At 56.5% G+C, this 26,063-nt stretch overlaps 1 protein-coding gene across 2 annotated transcripts in view; it reads left to right on the forward strand.

Annotated features, from left to right (window-relative positions):
- Positions 1-26,063, forward strand: part of MACROD1 (mono-ADP ribosylhydrolase 1) — a 152,829-nt gene that overhangs the window by 1,189 nt on the left and 125,577 nt on the right. For both annotated transcript variants that reach the window (XM_057552945.1, XM_007174469.2), the window contains exons 2-3: positions 9,709-9,810; positions 10,455-10,571. In XM_057552945.1, the coding sequence (XP_057408928.1) occupies positions 9,709-9,810; positions 10,455-10,571 (219 nt within the window). The remainder of the gene's footprint in view (positions 1-9,708; positions 9,811-10,454; positions 10,572-26,063) is intronic.

Here is a 26,063-nt window from a genome sequence, read left to right on the forward strand (position 1 = left end):
AGATGGGGCGTTGTGCCTATGAGAACAGTGACCCCCCCGCCGCCCCCTCCGCCCTCCCCCCCCACCCCCCCTACCCAGGAATCAAGCCATTTCCTCCCGCTCTGGGGCAGGGCATGAGTCCTGGTGGGCATGAATCCCAGGGCTGGACTCTGGGCCCGAATAGAGCAGGGAAGGCAGGCAACCTGACCTGCAGAGCCCCAAATAGCCCCGGCTGCCTGTCCAGCTGCCCCTGCCCTTCAGGGCCTGCTCCCTGGGCTCTTGTGACCGTTCGGGCTGGATCCCCTTTCAAAAGAGCAGGGACAACAGCTCATTGGCTGGGCCGTTGTGGTGAAGTGGATTCAGCCAATTGGGTTGGGAAGGCAGGCCTAGGGCGGGCTGTGGTTGCGGGCAAGGGGAAGGCATCCTCTTGGGATTGGAGGTAGGGTTCAAGATGACTTACCACTGTCATGAATTGCATTGCCTTCACTGGGATCTTAAAGCACCAGCAGGAAGCACTTGACTTTGCTCCGGGAACACAAGGAGTGCTTGTCAGCCCTTCAGCCCTGGCCCCAGAACACCGTTCAGGGTGGGGAGTAGGGGGCTGGCCCCCTGGTACGGGGACTGTCCCCACAGGGAGCCCTGCTTTCCCTTCTCTGTCAGAGAACAGTAACCCAGGGTGGTGGGAAAGAGAGCTGGGGAGGCCAGGGGCCCAGGCACCTGTTCCTGGATCTGCCACTTTTTCTAGGACCGAGCTCTCTGCCCCTCCCATTCCTGGGTGCCACTGAAAACTTCCAGACCTCATGAAGCTGATGGGTCAGGATTCCCAGGCTGCTCTCTGCTAGGAGCTGGGATTTCCATTCATTCGGTCCATGTTTATCGAGTGCCTTCTATGTAGCCAGCACTGTTGTGCTGGGGAGACAGGCAAGGACCCTGCCCTCACGGAGCTTAGGGGGAAGAAACAGTAGAGGATGTGATCAAGGCAATGAGACAATGCCAGGTAGAGGTCAGTGCTGCAAAGACGCCGTGGCAGATGGGGCCGCCTGAGTGTCAGTGTCCAGTCAGGGGGCAGTGTGAGGAGGGTGGGCTTGCCCCAGGAACCCCAGCCCTAGGTGTGAAGCCGCCCGCTCCCCAGCAGCCATTAGGTGGTAGTTTGTGGGGGTGAGACACAGAGACGTCTCTGTGTCTTAGTTACCTATTGCTGCATAATAACAGATTACCCAGACACGTGGTGGCTTAAAACAGCAAACATTTATATTATCTCACAGTCTCTGAGGCTCAGGAAGCTGGGAGTAGCTTAGCTGGGTGGTCAGGCTCAGGGTTTCTCAGGAGGTTGGCGGGGACTTGGTTAGGGGTGGAGTGAGCCCTTCCCAGATGGCTCACTCCTGTGAAATGGCTGTTGCCCAAATGCCTCATCTGGCCCACATTCAAGGGGAGGGAAATTAGTTTCCACCTTTGGGAGGAAAGAGGATCAAAGAATTTGGGGCATATTTTTAAAACCACCACACTGAGGGACTGCCTCAACTGGATTCTGCCTCTGATTGGAGTCCAAGCTTTGATCCTTTATTTATTTATTTGGCCACGCTGCTCGGCTTGCAGGATCTCAGTTCCCCGACCAGGGACTGAACACGGGCCCCCAGCAGTGAAAGTGCCGAGTCCTAACCACTAGACAGCCAGGGAATTCCTACAATCAGTGTTCATTTACCTAAGTATACTGCTGTGTAACCACTGCTTTGATCAATAGGTAGAACATTGCCATCGCCCCACAAGGTTCCTTTGAGCCCCTTTCCAATCAGTACCCCTTACTGCTAATCATTTTTCTATCTATTCATTTTGTTTCTTCTTGAACTTCATATCACCAGAGGCATACAGTGTGTCCGGTTCTTTTTACTAATATCTGTGTGATTCGTCCACATTATTGGGTGTACCGACAGTTTGCTCTTTTTTATTGCTGTGTAATATTCCGTGGTGTGGATGTACTACAGTTTGTGCACCCAGTCTCCTGTTGATGGGCATTTGGTTTCCAGTTTGGGACTGTTGGGAATAAAGCTGTTGTGAATATCCTTGTACATGTCTTTGATGGACATGTGCTCATCTTTCTGTTGGGGGTATACCTACATAGGCCTCTATACATTTTTTTTTAAATTAGTTAATTTATTTATTTATTTTTGGCTGTGTTGGGTCTTTCGTTTCTATGTGAGGGCTTTCTCTAGTTGCAGCAAGCGGGGGCCGCTCTTCATCGCGATGCGCGGGCCTTTCACTGTCGTGGCCTCTCTTATTGCGGGGCACAGGCTCCAGATGCGCAGGCTCAGTAGTTGTGGCTCACGGGCCTGGTTGCTCCGCGGCATGTGGGATCTTCCCAGACCAGGGCTCGAACCCGTGTCCCCTGCATTGGCAGGCAGATTCTCAACCACTGCGCCACCAGGGAAGCCCGACCTCTAAATGCCTGTCTATGCCTGAGATGATCCTCTCTCAAAGACTGGCACATAGTAACCAAACTCACAAGAGACTGATGTATAGTTCAGAGGGTTGAGGTGCAGTTCACGCTGGGGAAATGTAATAGCTGTGGGTCTGGAAACTCATGCACCTGGGCAGGGCCTCCTCTCCCTGCGGAAAAGCCATGTGGAAGCCAATTCATAGTCTTAAGTTTGCTCAGCAGCAGGTGTTCTCAACTAGGGAGCTGGTTGAATGATTTTGGAAGCTGATCCCACTGCCCTGGGCAGGCTGGGCAAGCTTCCCTGCCAGGGGTGTGCCTACCCACTGAGGATGCCCTTCCCCGAGCGGTTGCTCAGTGTTCCAGTACAAATGCAGTGCTGAGTGCCTGCTCTGGGCCCCAGGTGCAGATGCCTCAGTCCATGGCCCAGCAAGTCCTCTGGACAGATAGCCAAATTCTGCCTGGGTTCTGCACATTCCTTTTTCCTGGGTTCAAGCTGACTGCCCACTTCTGTGGACCTATTCTTTCTGTGGACCTATTCTTTCTCTAGGTAAGTAAATATCATCAGGCTGACCTTCCTGGCTAGGAGACATTCAGTCTTTTTGAGAGACCTCTGCAGTATTTGATTTCACTGGCCAGGGGTTAATTTCTATAATTTAATTCCCTCAGTTCTGGAGTGTCTCATTACCACCCGCCCCCTGCCAGGTTGTGCCTTTTCATCAGAAGATTGTGGAAACAGTCCTGCTGTAAGGCAGTTGGGTGTGAGGGGACTTAAGTTCAGGCACCGGGGTATTTGGGGGTTTTGCCACCACAGGAGGGGCCTGGCCTCCAGGAGAAGGGCACAGATCCTCCTTCTGACCTGCGGTAGGGGCAGAGCTGTGTGCTAAAAAAGAGAACGGGCATTGGTGTCATCAGACGTGGCAAGCCCTGGCACCACTGCTTCCATGCTCCCTGAGCCTCAGTTTCCTCATCTGTAAGATGGGACCAACAGCACCCGATTTGTAGGTTGTGCTGGGATCACATTAGAAACCATTTTGTACACAGCGGCCAAAGGGTCCCCAGTGCCCCCCCTTTGTCACCTCCCAATGCCCCCCGTCCCTTGTCGCCCCTTGGGTCTGTCTCCTCTCTCTGCCCTGTTCTGGCCATGGGGACACTGGGCTTATATAAACTTGTCTCCCCCATGGTCTCAAATGCTAGAACCCTGACCCTCAGGTCCTGAGCCCTGTTTCCTCTCCCTGGTGGCTCAGGATAGGGCTCGTGTTCCAGCCTGTTTGCATGGGGCAGGGCAAAGACTGATTTCAACCCCTGTGGAATTTCATGCAGAGCGGATGATTTATCTGATTCGACTGCCAAACCAGAAAATTTCCCAGGCACACCTGGGAATTGGGTGGGCTTCTCCCACCTGTCTTCTGGGGAAGCAGCCTTGGCACGTCCCGGTGCAGGTGGAGGCGAGGGGGTCTGGGAGAGCAGAAAAGCTCCAACGTGCCTCCTGCCGTCTGCCCTTTGCTCGTGCCATAGGCTTTGACGAGCCCCTGCTCTTGGGGGACGGTGAGAGGTGATTAATGCCCCCACCGCCGTGTTCCCAGAGCCCAGCTGTTACCAGCCCTGCCCACCCACCCTTCTCCAGAAGAGGAGCCTCCCTCCGTGCCAGCCTGCCCTCACCTTTCCGAACACCGTCTTGTGAAGGGCCATAAAGACACTTCTTAAAACACATCGTTGAATTCCCGTTCACCCGGTGCACTTTATGGTTCTGACGCAGCCTGCTTCCTCCAGCTCGGCTTTCGTGCCCGGGAGCCGCTGAAAGCTTCATCTGGGGTCAGACCTCCCCATCAAAATTTACTGCAAACATCCTTTTACAGCACCTGTCTCACTGAGCTGTGAAATACTCTCGCCTCTCCAAAAAAGAAAGAAAATTAAAACGTATGTTGTACATCTTTTATAAGAAAAATAAAACTCACTTGTGCTTTAAGTCGGCATCTGTCCTGGCAGAGGGAGGTAGCGCGTGTTATAAATGCGTGGGGCATATGCCCGCCGTAAGGGTCCTGCTTCTCCTCCTAGAGCGAGTGAGGAGGGCCTGGGGCCGGCCCCGCTGACGGTGAAGCTGAGGCTGTGAAGACAGCGCTCCGGTCCTCAGCTGGCTTCTCCTTTCCCATAAATCAGAGAGCAGTGCAGCCTGTAGCTCCTCGGGGTCAGTCAGGCTGCAACCTTGTTCTGGAGATGAGTGAGGACACGGCACCCCGCACACTGGCCTAGAGAGGTGTGCGCTTGGGGACCACAGGCCAGAAGGGCAGGCTGACAGGTGTCCCCAGGGTTGGCGCCTTGTCAGCCGGTAGCTGAGCTGGAAGCTCTGACGGTCTCTCTTTGCCGTCTCCGGGAAGCGGAGTCGTGTTTTGGTCTTTGCTGGAGAGAGAGGACTGCGCGGGCTGTGGGTCACTCAGAGCAGACCTCAGGTACTGGGGAGGACAGTGTAGGACAGAGCCCTGGGCTGGGTCCCGCCCTGGCTTCCTTTTGCTTGCCTATGGCCAGGGCGATTGCTCCACTGCTTTTGTAAAGCAAGGTGGTGGCATCTGCCAGATGGTGTCTGCTCGGGGACCTGAGCCACCTCGGGGCATCCCAGACTAGTTCCGTGGGGTGCCTGGGGCCTGCCCCAGCCAGAGGGACTCCGGTCTTGGGAGTCCTGTGGGGTTGGTCTGGGCTCTGGCTGACCAGCCCCTCCAGGGTCACAGTACGGGCCTGCACTCTGGCCGCAGGTCCAGCCAGCTCTGAGTACTGGCACTTGGGCATGCCAAGGCCTCGGAGGGGGCATTTAGTCACAGTTGTGCAAGATGATAAATATGGGGACCCAAATAACTTAAAAAGCTCCTGCACCTGCTTTGCCCCAAGTTGGAAAAATAATGTTTCCCCTCCCAAGTTTTGTCTTGTTTCCGTTTGCTCTCTTTGGGCCTTCTTATTTCACACACAGGAAAGAGTGAGTGTATCTGATGTGTCTATCGCACTCGACAGCTTCCTCTGTGTTTTCGCAGCCAGTCTTCTTGTTCACAGCAAGCTTGGGTGCCACGGAAGGCCGGCCTTGTCCCTATTCTAGAGATGAGAAAACTGAGGCTGAGAGGGTAAGCACCTTGCCCATGAACATGATGGTGGGAGGTCATGAGCCCAAACCTGGGGGGACCAAGGAGCACGAGCGGAATCAAAACCCCAGCGGTGGCTGGGCCATGGGCCAGCAAATGCCTCAGACAAGCCAGGAGAGGCTGCCAGAGCCTTGCTTTTGCTCTCCCGTCCAGCTGTTCTAGATTTCTCTCCATTTCCCCACCCGTATGCTCTCTCCGACCTCAGGGCTTTTGCACGCGTTGTTCCCTCCTCCCGGAAGACCCTGTTCTGTTAGCAAACTTGCCTGCAACCTTCAGGTCTCAGCTCCTTGGTTCATTGATTCATCCCACAGATGCCCAAGGACACTCACACATGCTTTATGCTGTGCCAGGTGCTGGGAATCCAACATAAACATGACATATCCCCATATGGCCAAGGTCAAGCAAAGCACAGATGGTAGGGGAGGCAGCTGCTCTGGGAGGGGGAGGGCAGTGAGGAGGGAACTGTAAAGGGAGACCAGGCAGGAGGCACAGCAGGTACAAGGGCCCTGAGGCGGGAAACAGCTTGGCTGTTGGGGGAACTGAAAGGCTGAGGGGCTGTGGGCAGGGTGAAGTGCAGTGGGGAGGGTAGCACGGGAGGAGGTTGGGAAAGAGGCAGGCTCTCCAAGCCCTGGCAAGGACTTGGAGTTTGAACTGAGCTTCACACAGAGAGACAGCTTCTATCTGACTTCTGTCCCTAATATCTCTGGGCTGCTGTGTTAGGAACAGACCATAGGGTGGACACAGGGAGTCAGCTGGCCGGGGTGGGTGGGGCGCTTCCAGAGGGGTCTAGGGTGCAATCAATGACGCAGGCTTAGCCCTGCTGGGGGTAGCAGAAGGCATGGTGTCTGTGGTGTTGGGGGGATAAATCTAACAGCCTGCAGATGGATAGAAGAGGGAAGAAGAGGAAGGAAAGACTCTTGGTTTGGGGCCCCAGCAAAGTCTGGGGCCGTTCATTGAGAAGGAGGAAGGATGGAGAGGTCAGAAGTTCAGTTCTGCACACAGAGCATTTGGGGATGAGAGCAGGCTGTGGGCCTTGGGGAGCAGATGCTCGGGAGAGGTGAGGGGCTGGAGGTGCAGCCTTGGGATCATGAGCGTTTTCGAAGGCGTGGAACTGATGTGAAAACCCAGGGAGAGGGTGTAGATTAAGGAAGAGGGGAGGCAGCAAGGAGGCTGAGAAGGGGGGCCAGCGAGCAGCCTGGGATCGGAAGTAGGGGGTCCTGAGAAGAAAGAAGGGGTTGGGGGTGCTGAGGGTACAGGGGAGGCCAGGAAGGGCCACTGAATAATGACAAGTGGCCAGTGTGGTGCCTCTGACCTTGGCCTTGATGGAGAGGTGGGGTCGGGGGGAGGAGGAAGTGGAGACAGTGAGTGTAGACGGTGGAGTGGGGCAGAGAAAAGAGGCCACAGCTACAGCGTGTGGAGTGCGTGGTTGAGGGAGGGTTTTGTTTTAAAAGCCAGGGTACACCAGAAGGTGTTTGAGGGCAGGCAGGACAGTCCAGTGGAGGGAGAGCCGCAGGAGTGAGTCCTTGGGAAGGTGAGCTGGGCGGCCTCGGCTGGGAGGAAGGACCTTCGTGCCCAGTGACCTGAGGGAGGGAGAACGAGGTATGGGCAGGTGTGGAGGGGTGTTCCTGCCTTGGTGGGAGGGGGAGGCAGCATCCGCTGGATGGATGGCCGGGAGGACGAGCGGAGGAGCCTTGGGAGAGGGAGAAGGGGGAGGGGGCACCCGCTTCCAAAGGAGCAGCTGGAGTGGCCAGCTGGGGAAGATGAAGAATTTAGAGGGAGCCTCTGCTTGGTTGGTGGGAGTTTCTCGAGCGATTTGCAGCTCCTGGGGCAGACCAGAGAAACTGGGGGTACCTCTTCCAGGAAGCTGTCCCGGCCGCCCCTCTGCTCGGTCAGGCCCCAGACCTCACCTCGCCTCCCAGGTTTGGTGCATGGTGGGTCCTCAGTAAATGTCTGTTAACTGACTGATCTGTATTCAGACTGCCAGGGAGAGGCAGAGCCTGGATGGAGCCGAGCCCGTTCTTTGCTTGGTGGTACCGTCTGCAGGCAGCTGAGTGCTTTTGTTTTGTGCCCAACTAAGCCTGTTCTGCTTCTCATTTAACGCGAGGGAGCTTTCTGTGCCCCCATTTTACAGAAGAAGGCAAGCAAGGCTTGGAGAAGCACTTCAGTTCCTTCAAATACCAGCACCATCCCCCCACCGCCACCCCCCCAACACACAAAGAAAGGAGCGTTTAAAGTAGGAGCTCTAGGCCCGTTTCTTAGATCATGGGGAGGGCAGACCCTTGAGAAGGAGGCTGGGAAATGGGCTGTGAGTATCCAGGGACTCTAGTGACAGAGGGGACTGTCCACGCTGGGTACCATCCACGCTGGATACCCTTGTCTCTTAGAAAGAATGAGAATGGCACTGCTGTGGGGGGATTCTTAATCTCTACCTGGTGGAAGCATTTTTAATCTGATTTGGGTGCCCCTGGGATGAGGCGCCCCTGTCTCCCCTCAGCATCATTCTTCCCCCGTGCTTGCCCCCTGCCCCACACCCTGGATTGCACCCACCCAGGACCTCGAACATGCTGTTCCGGATGGTGGAACGCCCTTCCCTACCCTGGCTACCTCTCAGTCCTCTTCCCAGTCTCCGCTAAGCCCCCCTGGACTGGGGGTCCGGCTACCTCCTCTCCCAGTCCCCGAGCGTTCCTTCCATAGCACTTCTTGGAATTTGGATTGCTTGCTTGATTGGGTAAAGCCTGGTCAGCCTCTGTCTCCCCTGCTGCATTATAAATGCACGAGGGCCAGGACCACGTCTGCATTGCTGGGGGTTGGATCCCCAGCACCACCTGTAGGACCTGTGTGTGATGGGTGTCTAGGGAAGGGGGTGGAAAGTGGCTGCCGGAGAGTGTGGTTCTATCTTGAGCTGGAGTTGGTGTAAGCAGATTCAAGGTGTAACGAGCTTTTTGTAATAATTCCCTACAGTGTTGAGCTGGACTGTGAACGGGGCCCTTTCCAGGCTCCTCGGGCATCTTGAGGAGCAGAGGCTTGGATGGACTGACTGTGGCAGGGCAGAGGCACATGTGGGGGACCCCCCTGTCTCTTGAATATCTGTCCGTCTCTGCCTTTCCACAGAAGGCTCCAGCAGACAGACCCTACCTCTCCCCCTACCCCCTCTAATTGCCCTCCTACCTCTGCACATTTTCTGATGCTTTTTGGGTTCCTTGACTGTGGTCTTTCCTCTTTGTCGTCTCCCCCTCCCCTGGTGGTCACCGGGGGCTGCTCCATCTGGGGAGTGTGTGGTGGAGGAGAAGGCTGGGCTGAGAGCCCGGCTGCCCTGGTGGCCTCAGGCCGGCAGGGGGAGCCCACGAGCCGCGAGCCTGGACTGCTGCTCTGGAGAGATGCTCCCCTGCCTGGGGCCGCCCAAAGGGAAGACCAGGCCCAGCAGGGGACCCAGCCTGGGTGGACCCAGAGTCTGTGAGTGGATGGGGGGCCTGGCTTCCCACTCACTAGCTGTATGACCACGGGTGGCTTCCTGACCTTCCTGAGCCTGTTTCTTTATCTGTAAAATGGGGACAATTCCAGCCACTCCCTTGATCCATGACTCACCCCAGCGGGCATCTCTCCGCGGGGAGCCCTCTGCCAATTCCGGGGGTTTGTCACAAACGGGCACCAGACCTGCTTGGTTCTGTGGCTCTTTGAGGAGCACGGGTGTCCTGGTTCCCTGTGTCCTGCTGCCTACAAATAACGACGATGATGATGTAACTGACGGATGATGTAACTGAGTCAGTGCCGCCGACCTGCCTGGCCTTAGCATGTATGAGTAAGCTTGAAATTAGTCTGCAAGGGCTGTCTTGAAGGTATTAGGGACCCAGAGGTGTGGACGCAACTGGAAAGCGGCAGAGTTGAATTCTGAACTCAGGTCTGTGGTGCCTGAGAGACACCTTCCACCTCCATGGGCCTCAGTTTCCCCTCCTAACAGAGAGGGCACAGCACGGTCTTCTAGGGGACCCTCCTTCCGCGCCCCTCCCCGCGTGCTTGCGGGAAGGATGGGCGTGCGGGGCTGCTTTGCATCCTTGGACGAGGCGAGCATCCCCGTGAGGATAGGAGACCTGTGGGCGGTGGGGAGGCCCCCTGGACTGCTCCTCTCCCGGCCCGCCTGACTCTCCTGCCCACCCCGCCCCGCCCCTGCAGCGTTTCTGAAGGGCCTGAGTGACAAGCAGCGGGAGGAACATTACTTCTGCCGGGACTTCGTCAGGCTGAAGAAGATCCCGACGTGGAAGGAGGCGGCGAAAGGTAGGCCCTGCGCTGGGGGGCCCAGCTGGCTGGGTGGTGTGTGGTCCTTTCAGGCCCATATCTTGGGAGAATCATAAAGACAAGGCCAAGAAGAAGAATGGTGGCAGCATTTATGAGTGCTTGCTATGTGCGGGGCACTTTGCAGTGTCACCTCATTTAATTATTAACACAGCCTGAGGCAGGCTCGGTTTTTATCCCCATTATACCGTTGGGAAACTGAGCCTTAGACCTGCAATCCCATGGCCGCTGGAGCTGGGATTTGCTGCTTGGTGTAGTGGCCTGCAGTGTGGCGTCCTGGTGAGCACGTAGGCCCTGCAAATTGCAGGCCTGGTAACCAGGAACCCAGGCCAAGTTACTTAACCCTCCTAGGCCTCAGTTACCTAGTGTGTAAAATGGGGATGGATGGCATTGATACTCTACCTGTGTGCAGCGTTGTGAAGATTCAAGGAGATGAGTGTGTGCTGCACACAGTAGGTGCTTAGTCAGTGTGGGCTGTCATTACCGTGTCATCGGTCCTTGCGTGGCACATTGCCTCTGGAGGTGGAGGGCAGTTGATGGCGGCTTGCCTGACTGGTGGCCACTGGTGGGTCACTCTGCAGTTGGGACCTCTCTGTGACCCCACCCCCGGCCTCTGCTTGTTCCAGGGGTGACCATGAAGGTGGAGGAGCCCAAGTACAAGAAGGACAAGCAGCTCAACGAGAAGATCTCCCTGTTCCGAGGCGATATCACCAAGCTGGAGGTGGACGCCATCGTCAACGCCGGTGAGTGAGGGCTTCTGGCCAGCCTGAGCCAGAGACCTGGGTGGCCACCTCGTCACTGTGCCAGGCATGTGTGGATGCCACGTGGCTCCAGTGAGGCTTGGGTGGCTGGATGAAGGTGGCCTGCTGGCGCCACGGGAGCCCAGCGTGTTGGCAGCGTGGACTCCTCTCCCCTTGAAACCCTGACTGCTGTGTCAGGAGCGCCTTGGCTGAGCTGCCTCGAAGCTCTGAGACCCATTAGCGGCTGGTAAGGGAGAGAGCTCTGCTGGAATTGCGCCGGACTGCCCTGCCAGGAAGGCGGTGGCCAGATGGGGTGGTCCAACCTTGGGGGCTGCAGATGCCCCTGACCAGTGCTTTCCTTCCTCCGCCTCCTGCCCTCCCAGCCCCCCTTCTAATTGGGGTGGGTGAGGGAGCATGTTGGGGAGCATGTCAGAAGAAGGGTGGGGGCAGAGGCCCCTGCACCCCTGTCAGCTTCCTGCAACGGCTCTTGCGGGCTGGGCAGTTTATTGTGATGAGTTGAGCGGTCTGCTGTGTCTCTCCTATCTTGGGAGAGGGAGGAAGGTGGCGGCTCTCCTCCCAGGCAGTGGTTGTCTGGCTGAGGTCAGGAGTGGTGTGTCAAGGGGTGGTCAAGTCCAGCAGGTGCTCAGGTGGTTCACAGGACAAGGGCGAGTGGGGGCCGAATCCCCCCTCTGTGGTTGCCAAGTGTCACAGGACGCAGCCTCCTTCTTGGAGAAAGGTTCGCAGACCTGGGCAGACCCCCTTGTCTTGGGCTCTGACTCATAGGGAAACTCCACTGTGCTAGCCCCTCCCCACCTGCGCAGTCTCAGGCGCTCCCAGGAGCGTCTCAAATCTCCTTCATCGCACCCTTGGGCTTGCAGCCAGTGGCTGACCCCAGTGCTGGCCAGGACGTGGAGTGGCCCAGTGACTCTGGGTCTTGGTGGTGCCCGTGCTGGTCTTGCTAAGCGACTGGGCTTGAGAGACCAGGGGAGAGGTGGCCGCTCATCCGCTCTGGGCCCGCTTGTCTGTGATCTGGGTTGCATTTCTGGCAGTGGCATTGCTCTGCATGTCTCCCTGCTGATGTTCGCAGAACTGTGTGGTCACAGGGGTGTTCCCTCCCCCCTCATTGCCTGTTTCAACGCACAGGTGACCAGTCACAGGAAGGTAGGAGTTCTGACTCGGAGCAGGGGGTGGTGGGGTCACCTTTGGGTTTCTGCTGGTGCTTCCTCTGATGTGTTTCTCTTGGGCCACTAGGATGGTGGGTAGCAGCAAGGTCTCCATCTGGGGAGACACGGGGCTAAGACAAGTCAAGTCATAGTGGCCCAGGAGAGAAGGGTATTCTTGCTGCCTGGACCCCAGAGGGATGGCCTGAGGTGGAAGGACCAAGCCTTGGGTCCCCGGCTGAGGGGACATTGCCACAGGCCTGCGAGGCTGCCCTGCTTAGTGCCCTTGGCCCTGTCAGTCACTGGCAAGGGTGTGGGGGGCGCCCCGCTGGTACTTTTTTTTTTTTTTTAATAAATTTATTTATTTTATTTATTTATTTTTGGCTGTGTTGGGTCTTCGTTGCTGTGCGTGGGCTTCCTCTAGTTGTGACGAGCGGGGTCTACTCTTGGTTGCGGTGAGCGTGCTTCTCATTGCAGTGGCTTCTCTTGTTGCGGAGCACAGGCTCTAGGCACGAGGTCTTCAGTAGTTGTGGCGCACGGGCTTAGTTGTTCCGTGGCATGTGGGATCCTCCCGGACCAGGGCTTGAACCTGTGTGCCCTGCATTGGCAGGTGGATTCTTTTTTTTTTTTTTTTTTAATTTATTTATTTATTTATGGCTGTGTTGGGTCTTCGTTTCTGTGCAAGGGCTTTCTCTAGTTGTGGCAAGTGGGGGCCACTCTTCATCGCGGTGCGCGGGCCTCTCACTATCACGGCCTCTCTTGTTGCGGAGCACAGGCTCCAGACGCGCAGGCTCAGTAATTGTGGCTCACGGGCCTAGTTGCTCCGCGGCATGTGGGATCTTCCCAGACCAGGGCTCGAACCCGTGTCCCCTGCATTGGCAGGCAGACTCTCAACCACTGCGCCACCAGGGAAGCCCCGGCAGGTGGATTCTTAACCACTGAGCCATCAGGAAAGTCCCCCTACTGGTACTTTTCTTCCTGAGCTGCAAAGTGGCCAGAGGGAAAAGTAGGGCATCTTATCACCTCCTTCCCAGCCACGTTGATGGTTGGCGGCCAGGAGGGAGGGTGTGGGGACCAAGGCAGGGTGTGGGCAGAATGCAGATGGAGTGGGGTGGGGGCTCTGGAGCCTGCTCGCAGGGCTGCAGGCATGATTAATGGCTCTTCCTAAGTGCCCTTGTGCCTGGCCAGACTCTGAGTGCAGCAGCTCTGTCAGCCTCTCATGCTCTCAGGGAAGCCCTTTGGTCCTGGCTTCATTTGATTCGCCAGGGCTGGGCGTGGCAATGTTTGCTGTGTCTTTCTGGGGGCTCCCCTTCTCCATGTACCTGCCTGGGCTTGCATGATGGGAATGGTGGGAAACCCACCCACTGGATAGTTGGGGATATTAGGGTCTGACGCCCATGAACAGTGATGCTCACGCAGCCCCTGGCATGAACAGAGCCCTCAGCGCCTACCGCTGTTGTCGGTGCTAGAAGTGATGCCAGCAGAGTCACTGGACGTCAACCCTGGCCCAGGGATGCCAAGGGATCCTGGTACCTCCTACAAATGAGCAGCTATGCCTCCCCCTGCCTGCCTCAGTTTACTAAATACCTCCTGGTGTGTCTTCCTGGGATCTCCTTTTTTTCTGGAAAGAGTCTCATAGCAGGGAGGACCCAGAACCTGCCTGGAACCCCCAAAAACGGCTGAGGCGGGCCCTGGATCCAGAGCTCCCACACAGAGCCTGCATCCCCTGCGGACCCTCCCTGCAGGTTTTCCCAGCCCGGTGTTTGGGTGGCCTTGGCGCTAATCAGACCTCGGGGGTCTTTGGTGGTTTTGGTACCCTCCGGCATCCTCCCTGGGGCCCCCGCCATGGCCTGGGGCCGCCGCCCACCAGGGGGCAGCAGAGATCGCGGTTCCTGCGCGCAGCAGAGCCCGTAAATCAGCCTGTTTATTGGCGGAATAAAAGTCGCGGCAACGCGGGGCTTTTCAGGGCTGCATAAATCTGGTCTGTGCCTCGTGAAACCCACATGTGCTTAATTCATATGTAAAGTTTCAAGCAGGAAGAGAATACGTGTCCATTAAATTCTATTTGACTTGATTATAATCATTAGCCCTGAATAATTGCTTCTCAGCGCCGACCGCGGAGCCACCACAATGAGGAAAAGGAGCGAGCAATTATCTCGGGGTGGGAATTTTTTAATTTTTATTTTTGAAGTCAGGGGCAGTGTTGGCCCCGCCAGGGTCTGTGGCCCATGGGGAGCCATGTGGGTCGGACAGGGCTGGGGGCTTGAGGTCCACTGTGGAGCTTGTGGATTTTCTCGGGACGGGGTGGGGGGGCGGAGAGTCTCTCTTTGTCCCTGAGGCCAGATGGGGAAGGGTAGGGAAGATGCCATCGCTGCCTGGGCCTTGCTCCAGCTGCAGGGACCATGGAGGGGGAGGCCTGCAGGGGGCTGGGAAGGGCCTGTGCGAGAAAGCGGTCAGCACCCCCAGAACCCCTCCATCCTGAAGAGCTGTGTCTCGGGGGTGTCTCCAGCCACGCAGGCGCTCTTCCCATCCCTAGGGAGGACCCTGGGGGTCCTTGGAGAGGGCAGGGGCTGGGTGTCTTCCCTTCCTGCCCCCTTCACTTCTCCCCTCCCCGCAGAGTGACTCCACCCACAGCCTCGCTCAGGACTTTGGAAAATCAGACTCAGTTTCCCAACTGTTCCCCTGGCATTTGAAGTCCAGGGCTGGTTTTTACCCCACTCTGTTGGTATTTGATATGTGATTGGGGTGTATGTGCTATTATGTGCCTGTAATAGTGGATATGTGTGTGATTTGTTGTGTGTATAATATGATGTATGATGTTATATGATATGTGGAGGGGGGCTGGGACAGAGTAGAAGGATGTGTGCCTGGCCGGTGGCAGGGCATGAGGTCACAGGGGACAGGACCAAACCCTCTCAAGCCCCCAGGGGCAGTGCAGGCCTCCCCGGGCCATCCTTGGTCTTGCCCCAGTGGCTGCCAGCTGAGGCCACTTGCTCGGGCAGAGTCTGGAGTGTCTCAGGCTCCTGCCATCTGTGCTGGCCACGGCTCCTGCCCACGGGGGCACACTGCATCCATCTTAATTAAATTGGGCTGCCACGCTGGTGAGATAAGCCAGGAAGCCCCTGCAGCCCCCATTCTGGAGCAGGAGATTCTCTGGGGCAGCGCCTGCCTCTCCAGCTCGGCCCCACGTCCCCCAGGCTGTGTCTAGGGAGAGCCAGGCCTAGCATCTCCTCCAGAGAAAGCTTGGGTCTGGGGGGGGCGCCTCAGCTTCTGGAGTGTTTATGTCTTCTCTTTGCCACAGAATGGTGGGGACTATGGGGAGAGGCAGCATGACCTTGACGGGGTCCCTTCCATGCCCTTGAGTTTGCCAGCTTACCAAGCCTGTGCTTGTGGGCCCCTAGTTGCTGACAGACAGCTGAATCCCAGGCAGGAAATGTCCTGGCACAAAGAAAGACCCCCATTCTTGGCCAGTCCAGGGTCCGGCTGCCGGCTTTGGCCTTCAGGGCATAACGGGACAGAGCAGGGATGAATGTGATGCTTTGTGCAAAGACAGAAGGAATATTAAACTGCAAAGCTGTCCCAGGCCACTGAGTCAAGGCCATGGGCACAGAGGCCAGGAGCTAGGTGGGAATCCCAGCACTCCCGCTTGCCGTGCTGTAGCCTCCGGTCAGGCGTCTCCAAGCCTCTATTTCCCCATCTGAAAAATGGAGCATCGTTGGCCCCACCCCAGGGCTGGCACATAGTAAGCCCCTGTAAATTAGTATTGGAAGGTCAGCATGAGAGAAACTAAGTAGAATATAATGTGACAAAGCACTGGAAGCGAGGTCTGAACAGAGTGCCACGCGTCGCCTCAGGGACCAGTTAATTCTGCAAAGAGGGCGCGGGAGGCGAGGAGGGTCAGGGGAGCCTTTGAGGGGCCCCGGCGTGCGGGCCGGGCCGTGCAGAACAGGTGGGAAGCCATGTTTCACAGCGACAAGCTGGCCTCACTGGGAGTTTTTTTAAGTTGCTTATTTATTTAAAATAAGGCATGAAGTGGTGCTCTGTTTCCTTAAGTCTTGGGGCTTTGATTTGTGAAAATCTGCCAGCTGCTTGTATCACCCTCGTCTCCGCAAGCCAGCCAAAGCCCTTGCTTCATCCCTTCTGCTGCCAGGAGGGCCCGGAGGAGCCTGGCCCCCTGGCTGTCCCTGGGCCACCGCTCGGAGTCAGTGATTTAGAGACTGCCTTGATGGACTAGCAAGCAGGGGGGCCGAGGGACGCCGACTGCCTTGTGGGAAGTGATCTGACGCTGAACTGTCTCCGTAAATCGCTTTACCTGTCACTTCAGATTTAAATGTGTTTACTGAGGCCGGGCCTCCACAGCTAGCTTCAGCAGCAGCCTCTCCGCAGTGGGCAAGAAGGGTGGGCGGGAACCTGTGAGCCACGGAAGACTCCTGGGGCCCTGGCCCCTGGGGAGCACAGGTAAGACCGGCCACTCCCTCCATGCTGCCCGCTTGGCATCCCCGCAAAGCAAGCAGGACTCTGATCTCCATTTTCGGTGATCAAACTGAGGCTCAAGAAGGAGATAACATGCCCCAGCTTGGCAGGTGACTGAGTCAGAATTCAAGCTCATGTGTAGCCTTTCATTCATTCGATCAGCAGGCGTACATGGCAGGCCTGTTGTGCACCAGGCATTGGGGTAGGTCCTGGGCTACAGAAGACTCAATCTCAATTCCCAAATGCAGAGTGAAAAATATGAATGGAAGGGACAGCAAAGTGCATGAGGGATGGGAATCACACCTGCAAGGGTGGGAGGCAATCTGGAGGGCTGCCTGGAGGAGGCAGTGCTTGAGCTGAGAAGTAGAGATCTGAGTTAGAAGTTGGACAAGGACATTCTAAGGGGAGAGAGGGAGAGCACTGGCAGGGAGGGTGAGGCGGGTGGGACTCAGGGGAAGCTCTGGGGGGCTTGGACTGAGCCACGGTGGGTCCTGAGCTGAGGTTCTCCTTCTAGGTCTAGGCTGTATCCACCCCCCATGCTACCTCTCCTAGCCTCCTGGTGTTATTATATCAGCCCCACGGTGTCAATGGGAAACTGAGGTTCAGAGACTTGAAGCAACTTACCTAAGGCCACACAGCTAAACAGTAGTGGCACAGGTAGGGAAGGTTTGCCAGACTGAAGAGCCTCCAGGAAATCCCCACCCCCACTTTTTTTGTGGGTAGCTGGGAATACCTTCTCTTTGTTCCCTTTTCTTTTCTGGTTTAAAATTTTGGGTCCCCAGAGTGGGTCTGCTGCCATCTGTCCTCACTACAGGGAAACAGAGAAGCGGGATGGGGACTAGGTGGTCAGTGCAGAAAAGATGGGTCCGGGTTCATTGGCCCCTCGAGGCCTCGTGGTGGGCTCCTGCTCTTGTGGCTGCTTGGTTGTCCTGTGCCCCAGTCCCTGCCCTGAGCACCCCACCAAGCCCTGCTTCTGGGTGGGGGTAGTGTGTTATTGTGTGTTCCCTCTGGGCCAGGGGCTGCCCCCACACTGGACATATCACCTCATTTCTGAGGCAGGCAATAATATTCCCCCAGTTTACAGATGAGGAGACTGAGGCACGTGTGGGACCACAGTGCTGGGTAAAAGGCCGAGCCAGGAATCAAACCCTCATCTTTAAGACTTGGGTTTGAGAAGGATGCCGTCACGTTTGCTTTTTCAGAAGTTCCCTCTGGGTCCAGTCTGGGGGTGAGGGGCTGAGTGGATTGGGAGGCCAACAGGGAGGCCTGGGGTGCAGGTAGCTCCCTCCCCACATTAGAAAGCCCGGGACACCAAAGACTGTGCCAAGACCTGATTTCCACCACTGCAGGAGGAGGGAGGCTCATTTCCACAAGGTCGAGAAGCGGTTACATAAATTCATAAATGATGGATCCCTTCTGAATTATTGAGATTCCCTCAAGGGCTCGCAGGGCCTGGGCCAGTGAGCCGAGCTCTGGCTGATGGGCGGGACTCGAGGATCCTGGAAGGTCCTTCTGCCCCAAGGTCTTCTCCCAAGTTTCCCTTTATTAGCCAGATTGTTCCTGTCCTTCCATAGGGAACGTGACAGTGGGCAATGGACCTTGGACCCAATGATCTTTTGTCCTGAGACTCAGTAAATGTTTGTTGAATGAATGAGTGATCAGATGTCCTTGAGAGTTGGTCAGGCAGCAGGAGGGACTGGATGAACCAGTGATCCCCTCTGGGCCCCCTCCCCCTCCCCCTGCCCCAGCCCAGACCCCACGCAGCCCCTCTTGGTTGGTCATAGAAGCCAGGGCTGGACGGGACTAAAGCATCATGCAGGTGAGGACAGTGGTAGACTGCTGCTTGTGAGGGCTGCTTGTGAGGTTCCTGGCTCAGTGTGAGGCTTAATGACCCAGTGCCTGCTGCCAAGGCATTTGCAGTCTTGTAGGGAAGACAGGGGAACATCTGAAGCCCAGAGAGGGACGGTGACCTGCTCAGGGTCACATAGCAGGGAAGTGGCAAAGCAGGCCTTCCTAACTTCCAGCACTGCCCTTTCTCCTGGGCCTTTTTCTCCCCATCACAACACACAAATGGTCAGGAAACGCAGGTAGGGCTCCGCTGCCCGCCACCCCCTGCTGAGGGGCCCTGAGCCCTTTCTGTCCGGCTCATCTCGTCCTTGAGGCCGCCAGCCTTCAGCACCCACCCCAGTGTGCCGGCCTGTGTCCCTGACGTGCTCTCCACCCCAAGCACTGAGCTGAGGAGCCTGGAGCTTGTGGGAATGTGTGTGTTTTGAAATTAATGGGGACCATTAAATTGGCCAAGCATGAAAAGGGCTGGATCTGCAGCCCTTGGATCGCTCTCCCGGAGTGATCCTCCAGTGCCTTGGCAAAGGGCTGCCCAGCCAGCTTCGGGCCTCCCCAGGAGGCTGTGTCTTGCCCGCCGTTTAACGCACGGGTACCCTGTGTCCCTAGGAGGTGAAGGGGGTCTGGCGCAGCATGTGAAAGCCGTGGATTCCCCCCAGGAACTGGGGTCCCCCTCCCTCCCTCTCAACACAAAGCTCTGTGCAGACAGTGCTGTTTGTGGGGGTGTTGAGATGAATCTGCTCTCTCCAGACCCCTAGGGTGGGCTTACACACACACCAGAGCCTGGCTCTGGGGACTCCTGGGTGGGACCTGCCCTGGTCCCAACTTGGGGTGGCCTCTAGGACATAATATGACCTAAAAGAGAGTGAAAGGATCCAGCCCCCGCTTCCTCACCTCCCAATCTGCAGACAGCCCCACCCGCTCTGGAGTCTCCATTACAGGACATTGAAATTGGGAGTTGGAGTCCTAGGTATGAGTCCCGGCTCCACTGTGCACCAGCTGTGTGGCCTCAGGCAAGCCCCTTCACCTTTCTGAGCCTTGGTTTTCTCATCTGTAAAACAGGGATAGAAGTGCATTAGGGGGCTTCCCTGGTGGCGCAGTGGTTAAGAATCTGCCTGCCAATGCAGGGGACATGGGTTCGATCCCTGGTCCGGGAAGATCCCACGTGCCGCAGAGCAACTAAGCCCGTGCGCCACAACTACTGAGCCCACACACCGCAACTACTGAAGCCCGCGCACCTAGAGCCCGTGCTCTGCAACAAGAGAAGCCACCGCAATGAGAAGCCCGTACACTGCAACGAAGAGTAGCCCCCTCTCGCCACAACTAGAGAGAGCCTGTGCGCAATAACAAAGACCCAGTGCAGCCAAAAAAAAAAAAAAAAAGTGCATTAGGACCCACGTCCTGGGTCATTGTGAGTTTGTTTGTTTTTTAAATATTTATTTATTTATTTATTTTGGCAGAGCCAGGTCTTAGGTGCAACACACAGGATCTTTGTTGCCACCTGCGGGATCTTTGTTGCCACGTGCGGGAGATTTAGCTGTGGCGTGCGGGCTCTAGTTCCCTGACCAGGGATGGAACCCGGGCCCCCTGCATTGGGAGTATAGAGTCTTAACCACTGGACCACCGGGAAGTCCCTCATCGTGAGTTTGATAGGAGACAATTTGCTCAGCACGGCAACGTCTGGGATAGAGGAAACCCAAGAAATGCCAGCTCTGGGCCCGCTGCTGTTGCTGCTTCTCTGGGAGGGCAGCTCAGACCCGTGGAACCAGGACTGCTGTGCACCAGCCCTCAGTAGGGCTGGGTCAGGGGATGTCGAGGGCACCGCCTTCCCGTCCTCCCTGTGGTGAGCTGAGCACTTGCTGGGCCCAAGGAGGTGAGGAGGGCCCTTCCTGACCCCCAGTCTTTTGGATTTGGGGGTCTCTTGACCATGAGCACGCAGGGCAGGAGAGCTAGCCCCCCTCCTCTCTGTGGCAGGGCTGTCAGTGTCTGCTCTGCCTTCTGTCGGGAATGGTGTGTGTGTCACATGGGAACAGCCCAGGACGGGCGATGTTCCCTCTCCGCCGAGGGCCAGGAGGTGGAGTGTTGACTGAAGCTCTCCTTCAGAGCTTGGCTGCCTCGCCTGAGCCTGAGCTGGCAGACCTGAAGCCACCTGCAGCCTCCAGCCCTCCCTTCCTCTCCCCTCCTCGGGGTCTTCTTGCATTTCAGAAGCTCACCTTTGGGGCTCATTTATTTATTCTGCAAATTATTTCTACTCATGTTTCCTCAGGCCCTGCTGGCAGCCGTTTCACGTGGCGGCAGTGACTGCATCACGGGTTCCCTTTCCCTGCAATCTTTTTTTTTTTTTTTTTTTGGCCACGCTGAGCAGCTTGTGGGATCTTGGTTCCCCAACCAGGGATCGAACCCATGCCCTCGTCAGTGAAAGTGAGGAGTCCTAACCACTGGACTACCAGGGAATCTCCCCCCTGTAATCTTGACTGATCACTTATGGAAGGGGTGCAGCTCTCCTGGGGGGTCCTGGAGCCAGGCCTGGGCTGGAAGCCCCCCCACGGGTGTGGCATGGGCTGGCCTCAGAGCCAGCTCACAAAATATTGATAGATTAGGGTAAAATCTGGTTCCACTAGCTGCTTCTCCGGGCCTCAGTTTCCACATGTGCACCTTATGGGAGGATTAAGAGGAAAAAATGAGTCAGTGCCTGTAATGCCTTGCGCGCTGGAGGGGCTCAGTAAATGATAAGTACTGTTCTTATTAGTGAAGTATCTCACTGCACCACCCACTAGACCGGAGCCCCTGGAGGGCAGGGGCAGGGTCCACTGACCCCTGGTCTCCATCCCCGGACAGGGCTGGCACATGGCTGGTGCCCATCCGTGGCGGGGGCCGTCCAAGAATGTCTGCACAGCAGTTCCCCAGGAGGGACACAAAAGGACAGGAACTAACAACTCCTCTCTGCCGAGGACCGCTGGGTGAAAGCAGGCTGCCCAGTGGGCACAGTGGCGGGAACTCCTGCTGCCTGCACATCGGGCAGGGGAGGGACCACAGATATTTATGTCCTTGTGGGAGTGTCAGGAGCCAGTGAGGGCTCGGGAACCAGGAGCTTGGGCTGCAGCCTCCGGGGAGGATAGGTGCTGGGATGTGGACCCGGGTTTGACGGTGAGCCTGGATGGCCCTGGGAGGGTGGCAGCGGGGGGTGGACACGGCTGGCTGGCATCACCCGCTTTGGTGCATTAAAACCCCATCAGCCGCACCCCACACCCAGCGGCAACAAGTGGTCCTGTACAGCGGTACCCACCCTCCTCCTCCCCCTCGCTGCTGTCTCCCCCTCTTCGGACATTGTAATTGCCATAAAAATAGGAGCTTAGCTGCGGCGGCGGCTGCGTAGCATGTGGGAAGAGAGAGGCCCGGCTGTCAGCCATCCCCCTACCAGCAGGGCTCGAGTCTGTTTTATTATTGCCGCCTGGCTGTATTTCACGTAGGTTTAAACATCATCAAACGCCACATCCCTTTTGAAAAGCAAGAGCTACCTTGCTGAGGATGTTGAGGAGAAACAGGAACATTAAAATCTACGAAGCAAATGGCCCAGAATTGACATTTGTGACGGGAGCCTTACAGCTCTGTCAAAGGAGCTAAGGCCTGCTTGGCAGCTGGCGGGGAACTTTCTGGTGAGGCTCACGGGTCACGCAAAGGTGGGGCAGGTTGTGGCTGAAGCTTTGGAGTTTGGCAGGGAGGGGACCAGAGTGTTGGTGATGGAATTCTGTGGGTCACCTGACCACCTCTTGGCCTCCCTGGCCTTGACCTTGACGCAGCCTCATCTCCCTCCTAACAAGGCAGATGGGAGCCCCCTCTGGTGCGTAGAATAGGGTGCTGGCTCTGGGGCTCAGGGGGTGGGAGTGGGGGCATGTTAGGGGCCAGGGCTGCTGTGGCCACTTAGGAGCTCTTGTGACCTTGACCAGGATACACCTCCCCTCTGAGCCTCGGTTTTCTCATCTGTAAACCTGGGAGAGTGATGCCCCCTCCGAAGGTGGTTTGGAGGACGGAGATGCATGCAAATGCCTGGCAAGTCACTGGAACTCAATAAATGGTGACTGTTATCACTGAGCAAGTGGGCGTTTGAGCTGGAATTGATTTTTAAAAAATGTTTAACCTACCTGTTTCCATTGAAAAACAGATATAATAAAAACAGGGAAGGATTAAAACAGGAATAAAAAGAAACAAGTGACAAGGAGGACGCTGACCTGGGCATCCAATAAGAATGTGCCCCGTGCTCTTGGCCACACCTGGAACCTTTTGGCCTGGATGCTCTTTGCACGTGCTTTCTGACCTGCTGGCCTCTTGCCTGGTTCCTGGGTCTGCTCAGCGCTACCTCCTGCCTTGGGATGCTGGTGTCTGGTCTACTGAGGGACCATGCCCTTGTATTTTATGCTTTTGGGGGCTGCTTAGGCAGCTTGGCTCCTGACACTTACCTTAGCCCCACCCAGAAGACACCTCAAAGCTAGGCCATTGTAACAAGTCTATTGCAACTGAATATGAAAAGTGGCCTTGAGCTTCCTGGCAGCCATAGCAAAAAGGGAAACAAGATTTTAGGTTATGTAACTCTAAACTTGGAAATCCATTTATATTTCAGCTTAATGTCTCTTTCTCTTTCTACTCTGTCCCTTTTCCCTCCATTGTCTCCCTCTATCACCCTTACCAACTCTTCTTTATTACCCCTACAGATGCTTCATCCCTTGCTCCAGAGCGCCATCTCTAAGTGCTTTGCTCCGGACTTGGGAGGCCCCTCTGCCCTCTCTTTTGTCGCTGTCCATTCCCTTGTCAGCGGCCTGGTCTCTGGGCTTCTTGCCTTGTGCAGGCCCACTGGGTCCGCCACTGTGACTTCTCTCAGATGAGCCAGTGACTAATAAGGGTTGCCCCCAGGGGGGGCGGCAAAATCTTTCCCTCCTTAATATCGGAGTTTAAAAATGTGTCACCATCAATTTGAAGAAAAGACTTGTTCCTGCTGAGAAAAGCGGCCTGGAGATTCGTCTCGCCTTAGGAATCACACAGGCAGCTGCATAAATTCCAGAGCCACAGAGGCTCTCCATGCAAATGCCACCTCTCAGCCCCACAGCGAGCCTGGAGAGGCCCTCGGAGCCCACCCCAAGCTCCCATGGGCTGGCACCCCACCTCCCTACCTCTCGTGCTCCCGCAGAGACTCTGGGGGCCCCTTTGTGGGGGGCGTCCTTGGTTAGAAGATACTCACTTCTCTCCACCTCTTTGTGGTTAAGCTGGAGGCTGAGCTTGCGGCTAATTCCATGTCACGATGTGCTTTGATCCTGGAGGAGAAGGAGGAGGAATGACTTCTGAGAGGGGGTCCCCACAGTCCCCAGGGGGAGGGGGTCCCTCCCTTACCCTTGTCTGTGGATCTGTTGGCTGCACAATGGATTTGCCCTGAGGGTGGGATTTTTAGGGCCTGGATGCCCTGTCCTCTGACCCTGTTTCATCCTTGTTTGGACGGGACTGTTGGGGTCATTTTGACTATCCCCCTGTCTCCAGACAGGCCCCCTCCCCTCTGGCTAGCAGACCTGCCCCTGGCACTTTGCCCTCAGACCTGACCCAGCCTCCTGCCCCACAGACCCAGACCTTGGTCCCCTCCTCTTCCAGCAGTTCTCTGAGCCCAGGATAATCATCATAACAATGACCTGGGAGCTGGCTTTTAGTATTCCCGCTTTTCAGGTTGGGAAGCAGTGGTGCTGGGATATTAAGTGACTTGTCTCCAGACAGTCCGGAAGCTTGAACCAGATCCTGGGTACTTTCCTCTGTGTCACATCACCTTTGAATGAATGAGTGAGTGAATGAATGAATGAATGAATGAGGGGCAGTGGGCTCATGGCAACCACTCGTAGTTCTAGGTGTCTGGTGAGTGGGCATGGTGTCAGCCCAGGATGGGGGTATTTGGAGAGCTTGGGGGAGGTCAGGGAACCCCCCCTTCTGTCATGCAGAGGTCATTGTGGCCACCTTTGTGGCGGTGTTGTTTGTCCTCCAGGGAGGCTCACCCAAGCATGGCGCAGAGCAGGGGGGTGACCTTGGCCGGCACCAGGTGGCCTGCAGTCTGCAGTCTGACTCCTCTGCCAGGAGCTTAGTGGCGGGTGGGAGAGGGGTGGTCACAGGGTGCCAGTGAGCCCTCCCTCGTCTTGGGGAGCCAGTGCAGCTGGGCTCAGGGCAGTCGGAAAAGATAAGCGGGAAGTTTGCAGCCTCCCTGGCTGCTGTGGCCCTGTCGGAACACGTGCTGAGCGGTCATTTACCACCTGGTGCAGGGAGGTCTGTGGGCTGGTCCCCGCGTCTGCCACCCCAGCTACTGGAAGGGCCCCACGAGGACTCTCGGCAGCCATTACTGCGGGAAAGGAGGGTTGTTTTTTTCCTGGCTCCCTAAATGTTATTGCCTTTATAGGCTTTGGAAATCAGTTTTATGGCCTGCATTGTTTGTCTGCTGAAATGTGGAAAGCACTGGAGGGGAATGAACCACAGGTTTGCTTCTAGCCCTGAAAGGTCAGATGGCTGAGGGTGAAGGGGCAGGGCTCACATGTGTCCTCCACGCCTGGGTCACTCTTTGGGGACTGTCATAGCTGGAAGGGGGGCCGGGATGGTGTGCACCAGAGGGGGCCCTGGAATTCTGTTGGGAGGGTCATCCTGAGGCTTTGGGACTTGCCTCTTTTGTCGGCTGGGTCCCGCTGAATTGGGCTGGGATGGTCATCCCTTCTTCCTGGATGCCCAGCTATACCAGCTGGCTCCCCTCAGGTGCCATCCGGGGCACCCTGCCAGCTACTGGCAGTGTAGACTTCTCAGTGCAGTAAAAAATAAGCCTGGGTTTTGCCAGCTGAGATGCAGACCTGGCAGGGGCTCCCACCTGCAGACGGTGCTTCATCTTTGAGCAGAGCTGGCCCCCTGGGAGCTGGGCAGGGTGTAGAGATGCAGTGGGAGCATTCAGAAGCCCACGCAAATCCTCCCCCCTTTCCTGGGCCTGAGGACCCTCAAGGGAGGCCCTGAGGCGAAGGCTGCTTCTCTACTTCTCTCTTGATATGCGAAGTGCTCCTACAAATCAATAAGAAAAGTGGGCAAAAGATATGGACAGCCAATTCCCGGTTGGAGAAAAACAAATGGGCAGTAAACAAGTGAAAAGACGCAGAACTTCGCCAGCAATCAGGAAAAGCCTAATCTAAATAAGAGACATCATTCTCCATGGCTGGAGAAGAGGCAAAGGCTGGAAGTATTGATATGCACAGGCGTGGTGCTGGAAACAGGCCTTTGCTGGGCTCACCATTGCAGCTCGCACAAACCGACACACAGTAGGTGCTTGGAAATACTTGCTTTATCCCAGAAAATACAAAGAACTCCTCCTTGCTCACAGGGAGTCTCCGCAGGGCCACTGCTGCCTTTGTGGCCCCTGGTTTGCCACACCCTCCGCTGGTGGTGCTCCTGGGGGGTTTGGCCTCATTCGCACCCTCAGCTCCTTGGCCCCAGGGATCCACACGCTTCCTTGGCTGTGGTCTTTCTGGGCCCGGCCTCTTGTGGGGTGGTTGCCATTTCCTGCTGCTGGACAGTGCCTCTGGGTTTCAGCTGTCTCTGCAACCTCATGGCTGGTGCCTGAGCTGCACTGCACAACGGGGGTGGGGGGTGGTATTCATAGAGGCCACAATGGAAATGGGGGCCCCCAGAGTTGGGCAGCCCTGGCTGATATCATGGCCTCTTCCAACACCCCAGGGAATCCTTGATTTAGGGAAGGTCTTGCCCTAATAGTGACCTTGGCTCCCCAGGCATCGTGACTGGCTCTCCCTCATCGTCCGGCCCCAGAACCTCTCCTGCCATTTCTGGTTCCCTCTCCTACCCTCTCCCATTCCAGCCCAACTAAATGATTTTGGGTCTCATAACTGCGTGTTCTCTCTCACCTCCTGGCCTTCGCTTGGGCTCTCCCCGCTGCCTAGAGCACCTCCTCCTCCCATTTCCACTTGGCTGACTCTGGTCAGGCGCCAGGCCCCGGCTTAGATGTCAT

The sequence above is a fragment of the Balaenoptera acutorostrata genome, chromosome 9 (assembly GCF_949987535.1).
Source record: "Balaenoptera acutorostrata chromosome 9, mBalAcu1.1, whole genome shotgun sequence".
Lineage (NCBI taxonomy): Eukaryota > Metazoa > Chordata > Mammalia > Artiodactyla > Balaenopteridae > Balaenoptera > Balaenoptera acutorostrata.